The sequence below is a fragment of the Parambassis ranga genome, unplaced genomic scaffold (genome assembly GCF_900634625.1).
Source record: "Parambassis ranga unplaced genomic scaffold, fParRan2.1 scaffold_21_arrow_ctg1, whole genome shotgun sequence".
Lineage (NCBI taxonomy): Eukaryota > Metazoa > Chordata > Actinopteri > Ambassidae > Parambassis > Parambassis ranga.
Window position 1 is genome coordinate 2,229,621 of NW_021144767.1, and position 16,503 is coordinate 2,246,123.

The 16,503-nt window shown below is 44.5% G+C and overlaps 2 protein-coding genes across 3 annotated transcripts; both read right to left on the bottom strand.

Moving 5' to 3' along the window:
• Window positions 1–1,298: 1,298 nt before the first annotated feature.
• LOC114429737 (mitochondrial ubiquitin ligase activator of nfkb 1-A-like) lies at window positions 1,299–4,797 on the bottom strand. 2 transcript variants are annotated; one of them, XM_028398377.1, is made up of 6 exons: window positions 4,782–4,797; window positions 4,144–4,222; window positions 2,430–2,589; window positions 2,052–2,139; window positions 1,616–1,971; window positions 1,299–1,501 (listed from the first exon to the last, which is right to left on the bottom strand). In XM_028398377.1, the coding sequence occupies exons 3-6, from the start codon at window positions 2,550–2,552 to the stop codon at window positions 1,301–1,303; spliced, it is 768 nt and encodes a 255-aa protein (XP_028254178.1). In that variant the 5' UTR covers window positions 2,553–2,589; window positions 4,144–4,222; window positions 4,782–4,797; the 3' UTR covers window positions 1,299–1,300. The 2 variants fall into 2 exon arrangements, with proteins under 2 accessions (XP_028254178.1, XP_028254177.1); XM_028398376.1 differs by lacking the exon at window positions 4,782–4,797 and adding an exon at window positions 4,717–4,754.
• Window positions 4,798–9,129: 4,332 nt separating this feature from the next.
• Window positions 9,130–12,637, bottom strand: LOC114429739 (mitochondrial ubiquitin ligase activator of nfkb 1-A-like). Its single transcript, XM_028398378.1, has 6 exons — window positions 12,600–12,637; window positions 12,027–12,105; window positions 10,315–10,474; window positions 9,937–10,024; window positions 9,501–9,856; window positions 9,130–9,386 (listed from the first exon to the last, which is right to left on the bottom strand). The coding sequence occupies exons 3-6, from the start codon at window positions 10,435–10,437 to the stop codon at window positions 9,186–9,188; spliced, it is 768 nt and encodes a 255-aa protein (XP_028254179.1). The 5' UTR covers window positions 10,438–10,474; window positions 12,027–12,105; window positions 12,600–12,637; the 3' UTR covers window positions 9,130–9,185.
• Window positions 12,638–16,503: the final 3,866 nt, after the last annotated feature.

The following is a 16,503-nucleotide window of genomic DNA, read 5'->3' on the forward strand; positions in this document are numbered from 1 at the left end:
GATTAAAGGGTTAAAATCCTGGGGGAAAATGATTTTTTCACTACTGTTGATTAGAACTGAAGTTAATTAAAAGGTCTATGCAAAAAAATTTCAAAAAAATATTTATCTAATATATTTTTAAAACCGTTAAAGTTAGGGGACGTTTTTGTCCCCGAACAACACATTAGGGGGTAAAATTTGCCCACAGTGTACCGTTGACCTATGAAAATTTTAAAATCATATTAACAAAATTATGTAAAATTAAGCTTATTGAGGAAAAATGATTCAATTTGTCCACATATTGACAAAGTTATGGCCAAAATAAACAGAAAAATTTCTCTCAGAGGACAAAAATGTCCCGAACAACGCATGAGGGTTAATACCAGTGATGAATGGAGATTGTTCTGTGTTTACCAGGAACTTTACAGAGCTAGTACTGTCCCTGTCTATCTAGAGCATCTTTGCCAGGTTTTCCCCATCAGAAGCTCGACCATACTCCTTGTCACTCCATGCTGCTGTACTTTATACTCAATTTACTGTTGTTCCCCACTTCAGCTTTGCCTCTTGGAATGCCAGGATAGGTATTTCACCACATTTAAAGATCCAGTATAGTGTGAAATGCAGCATTGCTTGCTGTTAAAAGGCTCTATCAGCATAGTGTAAACTTTTATCTAGGTTTCTGGGTAAGACCATTGATCATGTTTTCTGAAACCCAAAAAATATGTTATTGTGTGGAGGTATCCAGGGGAGTTAGGATAACCAAAAGCGATGTGTTATCTTCATCATTTTATACGTTTAATGAGTTGGTTGGATTCTTGGTTTTAGAGCATCCCCCTATATTGTGTTCTGTTCTTTTCAGACTGCCTGTAAACAGTTAGAAGGTGGAATTTCTCTTTTTAAATGAATGGAGTAGCAAACGGTAACAAGTGAAACATCCTCATTAAGAGAGATACTTTACTGACACAGAACATCATGGCCAGATATTTACAGTACAATTGGAGGCAAGGCAAGCTTTATTTATATAGCACCATTCATACACAAGGCAATTCAGAGTGCTTTACATAAGATAAAATCACAGAATAAAACATTTTAAAACACTCAATTAAGAAGGAAATTAAAATCATAAAAAGAATAAAATCATAACATCAAATGTTGTGACAGAGCTTGGTAGCAGGTGTAGCAGCAGCATGTCCACAGTTCCACAGTATACGGTTACATGGCTGAGAGAGGCAGATGACAGATGTTCTCCTGATTATTTTCCCCATCTTCAACAGGATTCCCTCCTTTTGTTGTCACGCTGCCAGCGAAGCTTTCCGTGTTGTTAGAGTGCCGCTGCACCGGCTAAAGCAAATATAACAGCAAAACGCTTCCACGCTTTGGTCGCAGCGCTGTATTGTTTTCGTAAAGTGTCATAGTCTGCCATGCTCAGAAAGTACTTAGATCCATCAGAAGGGGGTCTAAGATTCAGGGTGCCATCTGGGTCCAGCGTCAGCTGGCCTACACCAGTAACACGTGTGCCCACCTGAAAAAAGGTGCATATTTTCATAATGTATTGTTACTATGTAAATTATTAGTGATAAGCAACAGACATTTTGTTGTGAATTAACTATTAAAATAACGAGCATTGGTAACTGACTCTAAGCATTTCCTCGGTCTCCAGTCGACTGTAGGACTTCACCCCGCTGAAATACCATCCAAGAACACTGAATCCATGGCTGACCTGGAGAAACCTCTTGTACAACATCTCCATGTTCAGTCCAGAGGCCTTCAGTGGACAATGGACTTGGACTGCAGTCCCATCCGAACCCCTTAATACGAAGGGCACCGATGTCACTTGTTTGTGCAAGACTGGCTTATCATGACTCTTGAAAAGAGCAGAGTAAAGGCTGCTCAATCCCAGCCTGGGCTCTGTGACTTCCACTTTGTGCACCACACCAACAATGTCTTCATGACACTGACTCCTCAGTGGCTCGCCTACAGGCTCCACAACACCTACAATATATACACAAACATACAGTATGAAGTGGAAATACATAATCATCACTTGTTTGTATTGATCCAGTTCTGGTTACCTTCAACAACAGCATACTGCAGACGTGCTCCTGGTGTAACCTCCAAAGTGTCTTTAAGGTTTCCATCTATGTTGATGTGGGAGGCATTCTGAATATGACACACACATAGTCAGATGGCACATGGAGGTTTTACAAACTTGCACATTACACTGCATGACCATCACCAACAACATGTTAAAGGGCTGCAAAGGATTTTAGTTAAACAAGTAGGAGAGCTTTTCTCAAGCATTTTTGCATGGTGTACTTCTTTGTCAGAGTCTAGTGAGCTGTCAGCATGCACTGAATGCAACAGTCCCTCTGTAAGTATTAGCAGTCAGAACCGCAATTCACTTTGCAGACTACTGCTATATAATGTTAATGAAATACATTCTTACTCACATCAAGCTCATCTGCTGTCTTCTTCTTCTTTCTATACATATAGTAGCAAAGGCCTGAAACAGCCAAGCTGGCCCCAAGACACAGTGCCTCTGTCAGTGAAAAACCGAGACAGAATTTCGCCATTTCCTCTGGATGCCCTGTCACGGTCCTAAGAGCAATCCTGCACAAACATAAAACATGTAAGAGGACTGTGAGATGCATCTTCCTGCATCTTAGCCATGTACTCAACTCCGAACCAACAGCAGGTGGAAATTAAAGCTGCAAGCAGCATTGCGGGCCCTCGCGCACCTTGCGACCCGCAGGGCCATTGCAGTTTCCTGTCCTATGCTCTTCTCTCCTCTCATTTCCAGAGACGTAGAACAAAAACATGTTTAAAAGAGAAATTTCCTGCTGGGAGGTGGCGCTATGACCGTGTCATCATATTAGCATATATATCTGTTCAGACTCGGGTCCATAGCAGTACTGTAAGATTTTGTCCACATTGCATGAAGTATGTTGGAGGTATGGCAGAAAATACTGTGTTTCTTTGTATTGGCAAATGGTCAACTTTGAGGCCACGCCCCCGCCACACCGTAACTCTTTTGTAAGAGTTTTGGAATGCGTCTGTTCCCTATGGTGTCCTGAGTGGACACAGTGAATTTCAGCCCAATTGGATGAAGTATGCGAGGCGTGAAAAGTTTTGTAGCAGGGTGACAAATAGGCAAAAAATGGCCACAAAAGTCAAAATGGCGGACTTCCTGTTGGGTAGTAATCCCTAAGGTTTCAATAGGGCTCTTGCACCATTCGGTGCTCGGGCCCTAACTATTACTGAGTGGTTACATGTTATTTCCTTAACAATCAGCCCTAAACTAAACTCACTTTAACAATAACTTGTAAACTTGGCCACACTTGTTGTTACTTGACACACTGTCTGTGTTAAAAGTCCAGTTAAATGAGAATCCGTATCCTGTCGGTCTACCCCAAAGTGGCATTTGGCCTGCCTCGCTTGATGAAGTGGCATGTGGCGATCTCAAAGTGCCATGTCTGACTGTGTTAGTGGCATGTGGCGATCTGTGGCTCACATGCCAGCTTCTGGGGATGTTTTGGTGCCATTTAATGCCTGTTTTGGACTTCATCAGTAGGACAGCCTGCTCTAGCACCATGTGTCACTCATATATTATAATATATGAATGTATGGATCTTCCAGGGGTTCGTACAGCTCTGTGGCTCATATACCTGTTTTTAGCAGAATGCCACTGTCTGTGTCTGTCAGCGGAAGACAAGGAGCTGCACATAGCTAAACAGCAGCAGTATATATAGCGGCTTCCTCAAAGCTCCAAAGTCCCAGATGAGAGGAGAGATGGGCCCTGCCTCTCTGTATGAGGCGCTGTAGCCTAATGTGAAATGAGGCCTTCTGCCTCTTGATGAGGTTTGATATAGTACATGGACATGGGATAAAACGCTGCATTGGGGAGATGAAAACATAAACCAAAAGAATAACCCGGTGATGAACGTGCAAAGGTGTGCGCTATGGTTACGGTATGATGTGCTGCGTTATGTTACGACACGCTGCGGTCAACAAAAACTGTGGCCACCCAGCTTCTTCTCTCCTCCTAACACCTGTGACGGTGAGTGAGTGCCCCTTTAATAGAATCCGGTTGTCACCACCTACACCACGTGACGCAAATATTCCCCATCACCATGACAACCATACGACAAACAACAAATTACTCACTATATGTCTGCTCCAGTCTTCCTTCTAAGACTCTGACGACAGTCCGCTCGTCTCAACAGGTTTATTGGAAAGTGTGAAACTGAAAACAAACACATACAACTAATTACCAACAGTCAATATGCATTTATGAACTAAAACTGAATTCAGTATTATTAATACGTTGTATGTCTAAATATAAATGGTTGATGAGAGTTTGACTCCTGCAAGATTAAGTAAATTCAATACAAATGTTTTAGACGTGTGTGTTAAATGCAGGGCAGAGAATTGTTGCAGTTTGCACCAAGATGAAAGAATTTTGGACAGAAATTGTAGAAATAATGCAGGAAATCCTACAAATCAACATTGAACTAGAACTTACATGTTTTTATCTTAGGCATCCCTCCCAATAGATACAAGATAAAACACAGAGAGCAATTTGTTGATATATGTTTGTTACAAGCAACAATGGTCCTACCAGCGGCTAGCGCCCTCTACAGTCGAAGACCACAACAGTCAAAGAAGCACTCGATCAAATGTAAAAAAATGTCAACACAAGCACAAAACCACACCATAAAGTCACAACAAAGTACTCACTATATGTCTGCTTCTGTCCTGTAACTACTGAACAACTACACAACAAAAAGCTGAGTGACACGTACCTTTGAACCGCTCTCTGTCTCCATGGTAACATGACGCTTTAGATGAGCAGCTGGGACTCTTAAATAACCACGTCATAGAATGCAGTGAGCATCTGTTTCTAAATAAATTATATAAATAAAGCTGCCTTTTTATAACAAAACAGCTGCACTGCCACCATCTATGGCTCCTACAGTATATATGACTGCTGTTAGCCGTTCCTGTCCTGATCCAGACTGTTGTCGGCAACACAGGGGAGAGCGGTCTCCAGGGCAGCATTGCTTGCTGTTAAAAGGCTCTATCAGCATAGTGTAAACTTTTATCTAGGTTTCTGGGTAAGACCATTGATCATGTTTTCTGAAACCCAGAAAATATGTTATTGTGTGGAGGTATCCAGGGGAGTTAGGATAACCAAAAGCGATGTGTTATCTTCATCATTTTATACGTTTAATGAGTTGGTTGGATTCTTGGTTTTAGAGCATCCCCCTATATTGTGTTCTGTTCTTTTCAGACTGCCTGTAAACAGTTAGAAGGTGGAATTTCTCTTTTTAAATGAATGGAGTAGCAAACGGTAACAAGTGAAACATAGCTTCCGGCGCGGCCTCGCGGTAGCAGCCAGCCAGAGAAGCTCCGCACACCGCGGGTGTATTAAGTTGTTTTTCGTAATTTATTCCTACTCTACACACTCTACTTCGTACTAAATCGAAGTATAAGCGGTCAGGCACTGCAATAATGCGTCTTTTTCGGACTTTCTTCGTGGTCTTCGTCGCTTTTGGAGCACTTTTATCATGCCGCGTCTCGGCCGTGACGGAAACACGCCAGGGCTCCATTGTTTACACCAGGGATCAGCTGATGAGTCTCCAGCACAGCGGGATGTATGGCCAGCGACACGAAATCCCCAAAGAACTAAGAAGGAAACAACGCGGAAGCAGAGGGGGCAAAAGAAGACAGCTGAGGAAAAGAAGATACAAGCCGTATCTTCCTTCTATCGTCATGGGTAATGTTAGATCACTGGGTAAGATGGAAGAGTTAACATCTCGCACAAAGAGCGAGTGTGTGTTTCGTGAGGCGTCTGTAATGTGCTTTACAGAGACGTGGCTGCACGCAAACATACCGGACTCTACCGTGAGTTTAGCCGGCTTTCAGTTGGTACGGGCGGACAGGAACTGCACCGAGGGCGGCAGGAAGAAAGGAGGGGGACTGGCGCTCTACGTGAACAACCGGTGGTGCAGCCCGGGACACGTTACGGTAAAGGAGCGTGTGTGCAGCCCGGACATTGAACTGCTAGCGGTGAGTCTACGTCCGTATTATTTGCCCAGAGAGTTCTCTCACGCCATTGTACTCGTTGTTTACATCGCTCCCTCGGCTGAGGCGTCGCGGGCTACTGACGTCATCAGCTCTGTGACCGCGAGGCTTCAGACCCAGCACCCTAATGCCTTCATAGCGATTTCTGGCGATTTTAACCATGTTAATCTGAAATCACTCTGCCCACTTTCAAGCAGTTTGTGGACTGTAAAACAAGAGAAAATAAAACTCTAGATTTACTGTATGCTAATGTTAAAGAGGCATACAGCTCCATAGCTCTCCCTCCCTTGGGCAGATCAGACCATAGCCTAGTCCACCTCAAACCCCAGTATATACCAGCAGTACAGCGGCAGCCGGTGACCACCAAAACTGTACGGAGGTGGACACCGGAAGCCCTGGAGACCCTGCAGGGATGTTTTGAGGTGACTGACTGGGATGTGTTCTGTGACACCCACGGTGAGGATGTAGACACACTCACAGACTGTATCACAGAATATGTTAATTTTTGTACAGATTCTCTAATCCCCACCAGGTCAATACGCTGCTTTCCAAACAATAAACCATGGGTGACAAAGGACATCAAGGCATCACTCAACAGAAAGAAGACAGCCTTCTTGAGTGGAGACAGAGAGGAGATGAGGAGGGCCCAGGCAGAGGTGAGGGAGAAGATTGGAGAGGGCAAGGAGAGCTACAGGAGGAAGCTGGAGAGCCAACTTGCCCGGAACAACTTGAGGGAGGTATGGAGTGGCATGCGAACCATCACCGGCCACAATAGGATCTCCGACCAGCTGATGGATGGAGATCTGCAGGAGGCCAACCAGCTGAACCTGTTTTTCAACAGGTTTGATAGTCCACTCCCTGACCACCCTCCCCCTCCCCCTCCCTGTGATGCACCATTAACACCTGTCTATAACAACAATGTACCTCCCCCTCCTCCCCCTCCCCCTAACCATACTAACCAGTTTCACCCCCCCATCAATAACATCACCCTGCCCCCCTTACCCCACCTCCCATTAACAACCCCCCACCCTCCCCCATCAGATCTCTCTCTCTGCTCTTCTGTGTCCACAGTTACCATCACCACAGAAGATGTGAGGAGGGAGTTCAGTCGCCTACGACCGGGAAAAGCTGCAGGACCGGACGGACTCAGCCCCAGAGTACTCAGGGACTGCGCCACACAGCTGTGTGGGGTCTTCCAGCACATCTTCTCCCTGAGTCTGAGCCTGATGACTGTCCCTGCCCTGTGGAAGACAACATGCCTTGTTCCTGTGCCCAAGACCAAACATCCGAGCACACACAGCGACTACAGACCAGTTGCTCTGACTTCACATGTGATGAAGTCTCTGGAGAGGCTGGTCCTGAAACACCTGCGTGCTGTTGTGGAACCATCGCTGGACCCCCTGCAGTTTGCTTACCAGCCCCGTATTGGAGTGGAGGACGCCATCATCTACCTGCTGCACAGAGCACACACCTACTTGGAGGAGGCAGGTAACACTGTTAGAATCATGTTCTTTGATTTTTCCAGTGCGTTTAACACCGTGCAGCCTGCCCTTTTGAATAGGAAGCTCCTGGACATGCAGGTAGAGACCCCACTGGTCACCTGGATCACTAACTATCTTACAGGTCGACCACAATTTGTGAGGCTGAGGAACACCGTCTCGGACACGATAGTGAGCAGCACGGGGGCACCCCAGGGCACGGTACTGTCTCCATTCCTGTTCACACTCTATACATCGGACTTCAGACACTGCTCACAGTCCTGCCACCTGCAGAAGTTCTCGGATGACTCTGCCATTGTGGGCTGTACCAGCAGAGGTCGGGAGGCGGAGTATATGAGTGTGGTGGACAGCTTTGTGGAGTGGTGCGGACAGAACCACCTGCAGCTGAATGTCACAAAGACAAGAGAGCTGGTGGTGGACTTCAGGAAGCACCAGACACTCCCTAACCCGGTCAGCATCAAGGGTACCAACGTGGACATTGTGGACAGCTACAAATACCTGGGTGTCCACATTGACCACAAACTGGACTGGTCCACAAACGCAGAGGCATTATACAGGAAGGGACAGAGTCGCCTGTATCTACTGAGGAGACTCGGGTCCTTTAACGTCTGCCAGACCATGCTGCAGATGTTTTACCACTCGGTGGTCTCCAGCGTCATCTTCTACGCTGTAGTGTGCTGGGGCAGCAGGATGAAGGCGGCCGACACCAACAGACTCAACAAGCTCATTAGGAAGGCTGGCTCGGTGCTGGGAGTGGAGCTGGAGTCTGTGGTGGAGGTGACGGAGAGGAGGATACTGAGGAAACTCCTCAGTATTCGTAACAACACGTCTCACCCCCTGCACGACACACTGCTGTCCTACAGGAGCACATTCAGCGGTAGACTGAGACTACCGAGGAGCAGCACAGAACGCCACAGGAGGTCCTTCCTGCCAGTGGCCATCAGACTGTATAACTCCTCCCCTTTCTGTAGGGAGAAGCGCTAGATAATCATGTCAGGCATCACTGTCATTCCCTCCACTGGTCTATATTTATGTTTACTTAGCACCTTACATCTCCATGTTGTATCCATGTATCATATATTGTGCTCATACTGCGTACTGTACTCTTATTTTGGATTATAGTGACACTTATACTCTTATACTCTGTACTTAACTGCATTTAATGTAACTTGATACCTCTGGCACAAGAATTTCCTTCGGGATTAATAAAGTTTTATCTTATCTTATCTTATCTTATCCTCATTAAGAGAGATACTTTACTGACACAGAACATCATGGCCAGATATTTACAGTACAATTGGAGGCAAGGCAAGCTTTATTTATATAGCACCATTCATACACAAGGCAATTCAGAGTGCTTTACATAAGATAAAATCACAGAATAAAACATTTTAAAACACTCAATTAAGAAGGAAATTAAAATCATAAAAAGAATAAAATCATAACATCAAATGTTGTGACAGAGCTTGGTAGCAGGTGTAGCAGCAGCATGTCCACAGTTCCACAGTATACGGTTACATGGCTGAGAGAGGCAGATGACAGATGTTCTCCTGATTATTTTCCCCATCTTCAACAGGATTCCCTCCTTTCGTTGTCACGCTGTCAGCGAAGCTTTCCGTGTTGTTAGAGTGCCGCTGCACCGGCTAAAGCAAATATAACAGCAAAACGCTTCCACGCTTTGGTCGCAGCGCTGTATTGTTTTCGTAAAGTGTCATAGTCTGCCATGCTCAGAAAGTACTTAGATCCATCAGAAGGGGGTCTAAGATTCAGGGTGCCATCTGGGTCCAGCGTCAGCTGGCCTACACCAGTAACACGTGTGCCCACCTGAAAAAAGGTGCATATTTTCATAATGTATTGTTACTATGTAAATTATTAGTGATAAGCAACAGACATTTTGTTGTGAATTAACTATTAAAATAACGAGCATTGGTAACTGACTCTAAGCATTTCCTCGGTCTCCAGTCGACTGTAGGACTTCACCCCGCTGAAATACCATCCAAGAACACTGAATCCATGGCTGACCTGGAGAAACCTCTTGTACAACATCTCCATGTTCAGTCCAGAGGCCTTCAGTGGACAATGGACTTGGACTGCAGTCCCATCCGAACCCCTTAATACGAAGGGCACCGATGTCACTTGTTTGTGCAAGACTGGCTTATCATGACTCTTGAAAAGAGCAGAGTAAAGGCTGCTCAATCCCAGCCTGGGCTCTGTGACTTCCACTTTGTGCACCACACCAACAATGTCTTCATGACACTGACTCCTCAGTGGCTCGCCTACAGGCTCCACAACACCTACAATATATACACAAACATACAGTATGAAGTGGAAATACATAATCATCACTTGTTTGTATTGATCCAGTTCTGGTTACCTTCAACAACAGCATACTGCAAACGTGCTCCTGGTGTAACCTCCAAAGTGTCTTTAAGGTTTCCATCTATGTTGATGTGGGAGGCATTCTGAATATGACACACACATAGTCAGATGGCACATGGAGGTTTTACAAACTTGCACATTACACTGCATGACCATCACCAACAACATGTTAAAGGGCTGCAAAGGATTTTAGTTAAACAAGTAGGAGAGCTTTTCTCAAGCATTTTTGCATGGTGTACTTCTTTGTCAGAGACTAGTGAGCTGTCAGCATGCACTGAATGCAACAGTCCCTCTGTAAGTATTAGCAGTCAGAACCGCAATTCACTTTGCAGACTACTGCTATATAATGTTAATGAAATACATTCTTACTCACATCAAGCTCATCTGCTGTCTTCTTCTTCTTTCTATACATATAGTAGCAAAGGCCTGAAACAGCCAAGCCGGCCCCAAGACACAGTGCCTCTGTCAGTGAAAAACCGAGACAGAATTTCGCCATTTCCTCTGGATGCCCTGTCACGGTCCTAAGAGCAATCCTGCACAAACATAAAACATGTAAGAGGACTGTGAGATGCATCTTCCTGCATCTTAGCCATGTACTCAACTCCGAACCAACAGCAGGTGGAAATTAAAGCTGCAAGCAGCATTGCGGGCCCTCGCGCACCTTGCGACCCGCAGGGCCATTGCAGTTTCCTGTCCTATGCTCTTCTCTCCTCTCATTTCCAGAGACGTAGAACAAAAACATGTTTAAAAGAGAAATTTCCTGCTGGGAGGTGGCGCTATGACCGTGTCATCATATTAGCATATATCTGTTCAGACTCGGGTCCATAGCAGTACTGTAAGATTTTGTCCACATTGCATGAAGTATGTTGGAGGTATGGCAGAAAATACTGTGTTTCTTTGTATTGGCAAATGGTCAACTTTGAGGCCACGCCCCCGCCACACCGTAACTCTTTTGTAAGAGTTTTGGAATGCGTCTGTTCCCTATGGTGTCCTGAGTGGACACAGTGAATTTCAGCCCAATTGGATGAAGTATGCGAGGCGTGAAAAGTTTTGTAGCAGGGTGACAAATAGGCAAAAAATGGCCACAAAAGTCAAAATGGCGGACTTCCTGTTGGGTAGTAATCCCTAAGGTTTCAATAGGGCTCTTGCACCATTCGGTGCTCGGGCCCTAACTATTACTGAGTGGTTACATGTTATTTCCTTAACAATCAGCCCTAAACTAAACTCACTTTAACAATAACTTGTAAACTTGGCCACACTTGTTGTTACTTGACACACTGTCTGTGTTAAAAGTCCAGTTAAATGAGAATCCGTATCCTGTCGGTCTACCCCAAAGTGGCATTTGGCCTGCCTCGCTTGATGAAGTGGCATGTGGCGATCTCAAAGTGCCATGTCTGACTGTGTTAGTGGCATGTGGCGATCTGTGGCTCACATGCCAGCTTCTGGGGATGTTTTGGTGCCATTTAATGCCTGTTTTGGACTTCATCAGTAGGACAGCCTGCTCTAGCACCATGTGTCACTCATATATTATAATATATGAATGTATGGATCTTCCAGGGGTTCGTACAGCTCTGTGGCTCATATACCTGTTTTTAGCAGAATGCCACTGTCTGTGTCTGTCAGCGGAAGACAAGGAGCTGCACATAGCTAAACAGCAGCAGTATATATAGCGGCTTCCTCAAAGCTCCAAAGTCCCAGATGAGAGGAGAGATGGGCCCTGCCTCTCTGTATGAGGCGCTGTAGCCTAATGTGAAATGAGGCCTTCTGCCTCTTGATGAGGTTTGATATAGTACATGGACATGGGATAAAACGCTGCATTGGGGAGATGAAAACATAAACCAAAAGAATAACCCGGTGATGAACGTGCAAAGGTGTGCGCTATGGTTACGGTATGATGTGCTGCGTTATGTTACGACACGCTGCGGTCAACAAAAACTGTGGCCACCCAGCTTCTTCTCTCCTCCTAACACCTGTGACGGTGAGTGAGTGCCCCTTTAATAGAATCCGGTTGTCACCACCTACACCACGTGACGCAAATATTCCCCATCACCATGACAACCATACGACAAACAACAAATTACTCACTATATGTCTGCTCCAGTCTTCCTTCTAAGACTCTGACGACAGTCCGCTCGTCTCAACAGGTTTATTGGAAAGTGTGAAACTGAAAACAAACACATACAACGAATTACCAACAGTCAATATGCATTTATGAACTAAAACTGAATTCAGTATTATTAATACGTTGTATGTCTAAATATAAATGGTTGATGAGAGTTTGACTCCTGCAAGATTAAGTAAATTCAATACAAATGTTTTAGACGTGTGTGTTAAATGCAGGGCAGAGAATTGTTGCAGTTTGCACCAAGATGAAAGAATTTTGGACAGAAATTGTAGAAATAATGCAGGAAATCCTACAAATCAACATTGAACTAGAACTTACATGTTTTTATCTTAGGCATCCCTCCCAATAGATACAAGATAAAACACAGAGAGCAATTTGTTGATTTAAGTTTGTTACAAGCAACAAAGGTCCTACCAGCGGCTAGCGCCCTCTACAGTCGAAGACCACAACAGTCAAAGAAGCACTCGATCAAATGTAAAAAAATGTCAACACAAGCACAAAACCACACCATAAAGTCACAACAAAGTACTCACTATATGTCTGCTTCTGTCCTGTAACTACTGAACAACTACACAACAAAAAGCTGAGTGACACGTACCTTTGAACCGCTCTCTGTCTCCATGGTAACATGACGCTTTAGATGAGCAGCTGGGACTCTTAAATAACCACGTCATAGAATGCAGTGAGCATCTGTTTCTAAATAAATTATATAAATAAAGCTGCCTTTTTATAACAAAACAGCTGCACTGCCACCATCTATGGCTCCTACAGTATATATGATTGCTGTTAGCCGTTCCTGTCCTGATCCAGACTGTTGTCGGCAACACAGGGGAGAGCGGTCTCCAGGGCCGAAGGGCGGTGTCCTCCGGGGCCAACTCCCTAACCCTGACTCGGTAGCAAAGAAGGATGGAGGTGGTGGTGCACTGAGTACTAATGAGGAGCATTATTTCCAGCTGTGCTGAATGAACACCAGAGAGAACACAGCAGCTCTTCACTCCAACATGCAGCCTTTTGCAACCCACATAACACAGACAGCGTCTCACTTCCTGTCACCGCTTTATTGTGGCGGGGTGTGTCCCTTTAACTTCCGGGGCACAACCCCGCGTTTCCTCTCGCTCCATGGCCGCTGCCGTCCCTGTGCTTGGCGTGCTCCGGTTAGCATTCTGGCAAAAGTAACGATTAAACTGCTTCATGACCCAAACGAACCGCGCCGATTGAATCTACATCATCTCCGTAAATATCCACTCAGCGGCGAGTCATTTATTGACCCTGCGAACTTTGGTTTATTATCGAATGCGGTGCCGCGGTCATTCACAAAGCCTATAGGCTAACCGCTAGGCTAATGGCTAAGCTAACGTTGTTAATACCGGTCTTTATTTTAATAGACCGTGCTATTTGTGTTACTTTTATGGCCGAACGTTCGGCATAGTGTTAGAATATCGACTGAATTCTTTATTATTGGTTGTTTTGTTCGTTTTGTATAGTTTTTGTTGCTTTTGTGGTTAAAGCCAAACCGGCCTATGGTGCTTCTGAACTGACCCATCGACATGCACAAACAAATTGTTTGTTTACCTAAACATTTAAATGTTATGAACCTGTGATTAGCTTATTGCTGATTTAATTTGATTTATTATAAAGTGCATCATTAGCTTCACCTTTACCCAAAGCTTGAAAGTTGAATGATTGATTTATAAATGTTATCATTAAATAACCTGAGCGTTATATGCTGTATGACCAATAGCATTGATGGTATTATTTATTCATCATTATGCATCGTTATGTATGGATGTATTTATTTACTTTCTTGATGGAAGATCATTTCATTCATACTGAATTTTAATGTGTGTGTTTGACCTTGTTTAGGTCAGGTTTTTTCCTTTAGCTTGAAATCCAGTTCAACATGGCGAGCTGCCCGATCACCCTGTGACGCTGTAGGATTATAAAAACCTTTTTTTTGGCCTCCTACTACGGACCTATTTGAGTTTTCCCCATTTTTTTTTTCTTGAACTCAAACCTTTTTTTGGAACATTGAATGAACTATTGTTTCCTGAATGAACTGAAATATGGACAGAACTGCAGAGTGACCTTCTGTCATCACAGTTTGGATTGTTTATTGTGCATATTATTACTGAATACCTGTTTATATATATTACATAGTAATAAATACATTTATTATCATTCATAACTTGCTGTTACTGTCCTATTGCATATCTGCTTATTACATGACAATAATATATTTATTTGAGCTCTATTATTTTCTTTGGTGTCTTATTAACACACTCAGCCTCCATAGCCGAAGCTACTTTTGTTGCTTTATTACATCTATGGCCCCATAGTGCGTTACACTTTCATATTCAGCTGTGTAGCTCGGCCTCTTGCTGTGCTCTGTTTCCATTCAGGCTGATGGAAGCTGTAGAGATGACAGTGATGCTGCAGCATCATCATCCAGGGAGCTCAGACTGAAGGAGGACCTGTCCTCTGTGAGCTTCTGTGTTCCTCTGACGGGGAGATGCGTGTGGTGGATCTGCTGGTTCAAGAGTCTGATGGCTGAGGACAAGAAGCTGTTTCTGGGTCTAGTCCATGTGCGGATGCTTTGGTAGATCCTGCAGTGAAAAGAGTGTGTAGCTGAGGTGTGTGGGGTCTCTGAGGGTTTTCTGTGTTTTCCTGAGTGATGAGTAATGAAGGTGGTTTGCAGGGAAGGCAGGTGAGAGCCAGTGATGTGCTCTACTGTCTTCAGCACTTGTTAGAGACCTGTGGTCTGCAGCAGAGCAGCTTCTGTAGCAGGGAGGGGTGAAGATGTCAGTGAGGACCTCTGAGAGCTGGTCAGTGCTTTGAGGAGCCATCCTGGAATGCCATGTGGCCCAGGTGACCTCTGCTCCTGTCTTTGTAGCCAGTGATGGAGAATCCACATCCACACCCTTCATACTTTTACTCTGAATCAACAATAGATGTGTCCCAATGCAAGACGTTTGTTCTTCAGGTGTGTACATTTGTGCATCATCAGCATACCATGAAATGTGTGTGTGAGTATGAACCCCAGGAGACGTGTCTACAGAGAAATGGACCCACTAAAGGTCCCTGTGGGATTCCTCAGGTGAACTCTGACTCCTGAGGCCTCAAAGAAGTGTCTTTTGTCTTTTCACAGCTGGTACCTTTTCAAAGAACTGAACTCAGTCCTCTTTAAGTGGACCAACAGAAACAGGTCTCAGTTCTTTTTGTGTTCACACTGTGAGTTTATTGAAAGAGGACCAGCTTCTGGTCCAGTTCAAGGTAGTTGGGGCCTCAGTCCTCCTTCTGTTCACACCAGGTCCTCTAGAGCTCTCAGACCCCCAGTGCACTGAATTCTGGGTAGTTTAGGTTTGTTTTAAAGGGGCCTGGGTACAGTTGGAGTATTCACGTATGTGGAAAAAATGCTGAGTCATGGATCTGTTTGTTTAGAGGGCTGAAGGGGACCAAGTGTGAAAACACCCTCAGATTCAGATATAAGAGAAACCAGACTGGTCCAGTCCCACAGAGGCCGATCAGATTTTAAAGAAAGATGTGACCAACTGTGGCTGCACTGAAACACAAGGTCACTTTGTGTAGATCAGCTCTGACTCAAAGTTCTGGATGGATGTTTTGGTGACATGATGTTGGTTTTACTGCTCAAAATACTGATCCTAGAATGTATCTAAAACTCATTTCTTGAATGCACACTTTGTTAAAACTGTCTGTCTTCAGTTCTCCACTGACTGCAGATAACAGAGGAGAGAAGGTGAAGGACACACTGAACAAAGGAGGAAGCAGCTGGAGCTGTGACAGTGTGTGAGTCCCTCTAGTGGACGCTGTGGAGTATTGTGTTGTCTTTGCTCCACAGGTTTTTGTACAGAGTTGAGCTGTTTCCTGTCACTGTGGGCTGCAGAGCACAGTAGTACACAGCAGAGTCAGTCACTGCAGCTCTCCTGCCTCACATTACTGTCCTTCAAATGCTAAGTAGCTTCAAACAGTGACAAACGTATTATGAATTTTCCTCTAACTTACGAACCTCATTGGCCTCGTAGCTCTGGGGGAGGTCAACCAATCTTCTAAAACAGTCTTGACTAAACACAGTGAAGAATTCCTCAGCATTTCTTCATCTTCTTCAAATATCAGTTTTAAGGCGGTCCGTTTCTTCCACGTGTCATTCTCAGTGCATCGGTAATAACAATCTGTCTATCAATGAACGTTGGTCCGTTTGGAAATTAAATACCGGTAGATCCTCTTGGACTCTTATTTTTAACACATTATAGTGCAATGAAAACAAACGAAAATAGCTTTTAATAAATATATGAATTTTATTTTTAACATTTATCAATTAAGTTCAATAACGTCACTCTGACAGCTACATATAGAAGAAATGTTTGTGATGGTGGCGGTGCTGATCTGCACTGAGGTGCCCGGTGAGAAAACGACATGCTT

Bases quoted from the DNA above. Each gene is read 5' to 3' on its own strand.
- LOC114429739 (XM_028398378.1), bottom strand. From the start codon at position 10,437: ATGGCGAAATTCTGTCTCGGTTTTTCACTGACAGAGGCACTGTGTCTT. The intron at 9,857-9,936 runs GTAACCAGAACT...TATATATTGTAG, and splicing joins GCAGTATGCTGTTGTTGAAG to GTGTTGTGGAGCCTGTAGGC. The intron at 9,387-9,500 runs GTCAGTTACCAA...ACCTTTTTTCAG, and splicing joins AGACCGAGGAAATGCTTAGA to GTGGGCACACGTGTTACTGG.
- LOC114429737 (XM_028398377.1), bottom strand. From the start codon at position 2,552: ATGGCGAAATTCTGTCTCGGTTTTTCACTGACAGAGGCACTGTGTCTT. The intron at 1,972-2,051 runs GTAACCAGAACT...TATATATTGTAG, and splicing joins GCAGTATGCTGTTGTTGAAG to GTGTTGTGGAGCCTGTAGGC. The intron at 1,502-1,615 runs GTCAGTTACCAA...ACCTTTTTTCAG, and splicing joins AGACCGAGGAAATGCTTAGA to GTGGGCACACGTGTTACTGG.